This window comes from Nicotiana attenuata, unplaced genomic scaffold, assembly GCF_001879085.1.
Source record: "Nicotiana attenuata strain UT unplaced genomic scaffold, NIATTr2, whole genome shotgun sequence".
NCBI classification, from domain to species: domain Eukaryota; kingdom Viridiplantae; phylum Streptophyta; class Magnoliopsida; order Solanales; family Solanaceae; genus Nicotiana; species Nicotiana attenuata.
The window spans coordinates 27,064-31,444 of NW_017670975.1; the positions used below are offsets into that span (position 1 = coordinate 27,064).

General features: G+C 33.9%; 1 protein-coding gene across 1 annotated transcript in view; it reads left to right on the plus strand.

Moving 5' to 3' along the window:
* Positions 1 to 2,944, plus strand: part of LOC109244957 (outer envelope pore protein 16-2, chloroplastic) — a 3,384-nt gene extending 440 nt beyond the window's left edge. Inside the window, exons 3-7 of the mRNA XM_019412131.1 lie at positions 134 to 208; positions 1,533 to 1,564; positions 1,845 to 1,878; positions 2,064 to 2,131; positions 2,682 to 2,944. Of these exons, the coding sequence (XP_019267676.1) occupies positions 134 to 208; positions 1,533 to 1,564; positions 1,845 to 1,878; positions 2,064 to 2,131; positions 2,682 to 2,825 (353 nt within the window). The 3' untranslated portion in view covers positions 2,826 to 2,944. The remainder of the gene's footprint in view (positions 1 to 133; positions 209 to 1,532; positions 1,565 to 1,844; positions 1,879 to 2,063; positions 2,132 to 2,681) is intronic.
* Positions 2,945 to 4,381: the final 1,437 nt, after the last annotated feature.

Sequence of the window (4,381 nt, forward strand, 5' to 3'; positions counted from 1 at the left end):
CTTTACTTTTACTTTCGTTTCGTCCCTACCCCCCCCCCCCTTCCCCCTTTATATATATATATATATATATATGCCACTAGGGTGCAAGTTGTTCAGATTTTGTAGAGTAGTTGAAATTGAATGGATCTTTTAGGTGCAAGTGGAGATAGTACCAGCATACCACCAGAGATCACTGGTCCCAAGAAGAATCGATTTCCAGACCTTAGAGGTAAATATCCTAGTGTATTTCACTCATATATATATATATATAAATATAGTGTATTTCACTCATATATATGTTCCTTGTCTGTTGTAGTTGTGCCATGATTGTCAGTCAATTAACTACCTCTCAGTTCCATATTAGTTGGGATTAGTGATGTGAAATGTATGTATTCATTCGTCTTAACTAGATATGTCAATGTTTCAACTTTACGTGAAAAGTTTTGGGGTTTGGGTCTATCTAGCAACATTACGCCAGTATGAGTTTAGCTAAGATCCATGATTCTTGAGCTTACATAAAAGTGAGCATAAACTGGCTGGATAATTGAATAATGTTTTGAAAGCAATTCTTAATGCCTGATTGTGTAAATATTTTTTTACATCATCACTGCATAGAGAACTTAACCTCTTGCTGTATGGATTGAGTTGTTAAAAACTCAACTGTATCGAACTAACTTAAACTCTTAACTGCATAGAACTCAAACTCTATATACAAAACCAAAGGTGCTTTGCAGTTCAAAATTGAAGGATGACTGATTGTATATGATAACACTACAACATATGCTCTTTGATCCTAAACCTTTCACCATCTATGACTAAAGATGTGCAAATTTGACCATAACTAAGATATGATCTCATCTTATATTTGGTAATGAAAAATGGAAAGAAGTTTTTTGGTGTATGGCGGTCAAAGGTTAGAAAAGTATCATCATCTTTGCATTTGATATTGTAAATCATAATTACTACTTTCGTAGAACTTCTAGAGGAATATCTATTGAGACCAGAATAGTGACTAAGCTATAGATATTAGATATCAATATTATTTTTGGCATAAATTTCTAATGCACAACATCACCCAACTTCAGCTTAAAAAGGTGAAAACAATTAATAGATCGACCCTGCCTCTCTATAGTGATATAGAGATAGTAATACCAAATTCACTTATTCATTCATGTGACATTGCTTCTACTTGTTTAAGGCATGGCCTGATTTAAAGTTCAAAAAATGTCAATTTAAATTGGACTGCAAGAATGATAGTGAAAATTGGGTTAAATGTCTTTTTGTGCATAAAGGCAGAATACACCCTTAAATGTAATGAAAATGTGGAACATGCATTTGTCTACTTCTTGTCGTGAATTAAGATTCTCATTAGATGTAAGCCATTGCCTTTTTAGTGTCGGGGATTACTTGAATGGTCTAGTACTGAAATAAGCTGTAAAATACTTTCACATACGAACTTTTTTGTTTAAACCTAGTTCGATACATCATCGGAGTTATATTTTGTGGATACATAAGCTATCAGATGATTCATTTTCTTGTAATATTTGATGCAGGGGAGACTAACAGAAAGTCAATTGAGGCCCTGGTAAGACGATTCAACTTTTTTGCATCTTGTGGTTTTTCTGATATGTTAATGCAACCAATAAACCCTCCCTCTCCACCTCAAAAAGAAGAGGAAAATAAAAAATGTGTGTAAAGTTGAAGATCGTCAGATAGTGGATTACCTAGTCTGTTGTTGATTGAACGACACCATGATGTGGGGATGGAGAAATTATGGATGGCTGTAAAAGATTGCTTTTCATTTGTAAGTGGATACGTGGAAGCTTTGCTGAACAGTCTAAAATTACCTTTTACCATCTTTTCAGGTGAAGAGCACCGGAAAAGAGTCCGTTCAATGGGGTGAGCCTACTATCTTAGTTTTCACTAGAAAAAACATTATTTTTATAATTTTGTTATTGTTCACCTGCGGTGGATGGTAGGGGAGTTCTTCTGGTCGTGAAAGAATGTCATACATTGCATTCATATATTACGTGTCTACTTTGCCTCTGAATGTTGCACATGAAAGTTTTAATTCACTTCTGCAGGACTAGCTGCAGGGATGTACTCTGGTCTTACTTATGGATTGAAGGAGGCTCGTGGAGTCCATGATTGGGTCCGTTTTCCTTCCTATTGATCCCATGTTTCCCCTGTTGGCAAGTTATTGCTCATTTACTGGTGAATATGTATTAATTCTTTGGTTCATTCTTCTCTCTGTCCTAAAATTAGTTGGTTCACATGGTAGCAAACTCACTTCGTTCATGTCCATCTCAAAGGCAACTTAAACCTTCTTGATTATTTGACAAGAGTTGATTCATGGGGGTACACTGCGAATGAATGAATTTTGTCTTCATATACTGGGTGTCCTATTTCGGCGGTGTACACTTTGTTCTAGTACATATGTTTGTGGTATGCTGTCTGTATTATAAGAATTCATCATAGTTTTGCATTGACTCTTAGCCTACCGCAACCATCTTCCTTTATCCAGGCCTAGGGCCGGCAATGTATGAGCTTGGGTGTGAGCACATACAGGCAGTTGTGGGCAATAGTGCTAAGTCACTTGCCATCCGTTGCAAGTCGATCGGGGGCGTAGTAGTAGTAGTTGTGTATATCTCTTGTGGACTATTTTGAAGTTGTCTAAATATTGCAAGATTTTCCTTCCGCAGAAAAATAGTGCTTTGGCGGGAGCAATAACTGGTGCGGCTTTGGCTTTGACACTGGAGGATCGTTCTCATGAACAGGTGGTGCAGTGTGCTATTACAGGAGCAGCTATCTCCAGTGCCGCGAATCTGCTTACAGGAATATTCTAGGCTGATAGTAGAATTTGTTTAACCGGAGACTTGTTACTACTTTGTTTCAATGGCACTGCACTAGGCATTTTAACTTTTATATACATGGATAATGCTGCTTTCGAGTTGACTTCGTGGCACCTTTTGTGCTTATTATTAGGGTTAATTATAAGGTTTTGAGGCAAAATAATAGTATTGATGTCACCCGTTGAGAGAATTGTGGATGGGTTAGGTTCTGTCAAGGCTATTGTTGAATAAGATCAGAGAATAGATGAATGCATGGGACTGGGACTTGAGGGATGGAATTTGGCCTAGTGTTTAGCAAAGCTGGTTGAAAGTTAAAAGTCTTAATAAGAAGTCAGTATGGGTCTTATATTGAGAAGGAAAAAAGAACTAGCAGTATTGGCTGCAATGTCAAGGTCCTAAAATGAGACGTCGAACTCTGGCTATGCCAATTTTGGTATACAGTAATGATGTTGAGTGCTCTATTCGCCTCTCTTTCGCCTCTCTTCATTTTTGTATTTTTGGGTACTTATCTAATGATTTTGGATTTTACTAGGATAGTATTATAAGACATGCATCTTTGTTATAGTATTCTTTATGGAATAATTGTGTATTTATTTATTTATTTATATATTTAATTTAATAAAATTTATTTAAAATAGATTATATGTCATTATCAAAAAAAGATTATATGTTTATTTGTGTCTCTTTGCTTATATAATTGATTATTTGGTGTAGAGTTTAGTTTATCGTCGGTTCTTGTAAGTCATAAATTAAAATTTATGTTGATAATAAAATTTATGTTGATAATTTAGTGACGGAACTGGACAAATCGTTAGAACAGTGGTAACATAAGATCAAAAATATTTTATCTTGATTATGAAATTGGTTTACTTCCGACGGGTTTGTTTTATATTAATCTAATAAATAATTTATCAGTTCGTATTTATATTTTTAATTTTAATATAGTTATTATTAGCAGTGTATGTTATTTATTGTTTTGATTTATTTTAAAATGCGAGATCTTTTTACGGGTTAACAAGCTTGATAAATTGGTTACTAATAATATGCATTGACGAAATAATAATTAGTTGATACAATTCATGTCTCGATTTTGAGATTGATGATATTTCATTATAGAAGTTAAAAAAGTTTTTATATTTAAATGTGGCTGGTGAATTTGTATCTAGTACATGAAATAAATTAAACGAAAATTTAAAGGAAGTTGTCAATAAATTAAATTGTCAGTAATATAATTTGATTGATTAGTATCTGAATTATAATATGAGGAATCTCGAAATTGAACTAAGAAGTGTTATTACGAAGTTTTAATGAAATAATTTATCCTTTATTATGGTAGATATTAATTTTGAATTTAAAATTAATTTCATAGCTATGTTAATTAAATTATGTGGTACTTACTGTACCTAAATAATAGGAAATCAGGAAAATCTTTTCTTGGTGGAGCATAAAATCCAACATGTTTTGAAAGAGAGTTCTGTCCCTAAAAACAAATACGCGCGTCAAAACAAATTAGCGCGGGCGTGCACATACATATTAAAAGCACCTATTTC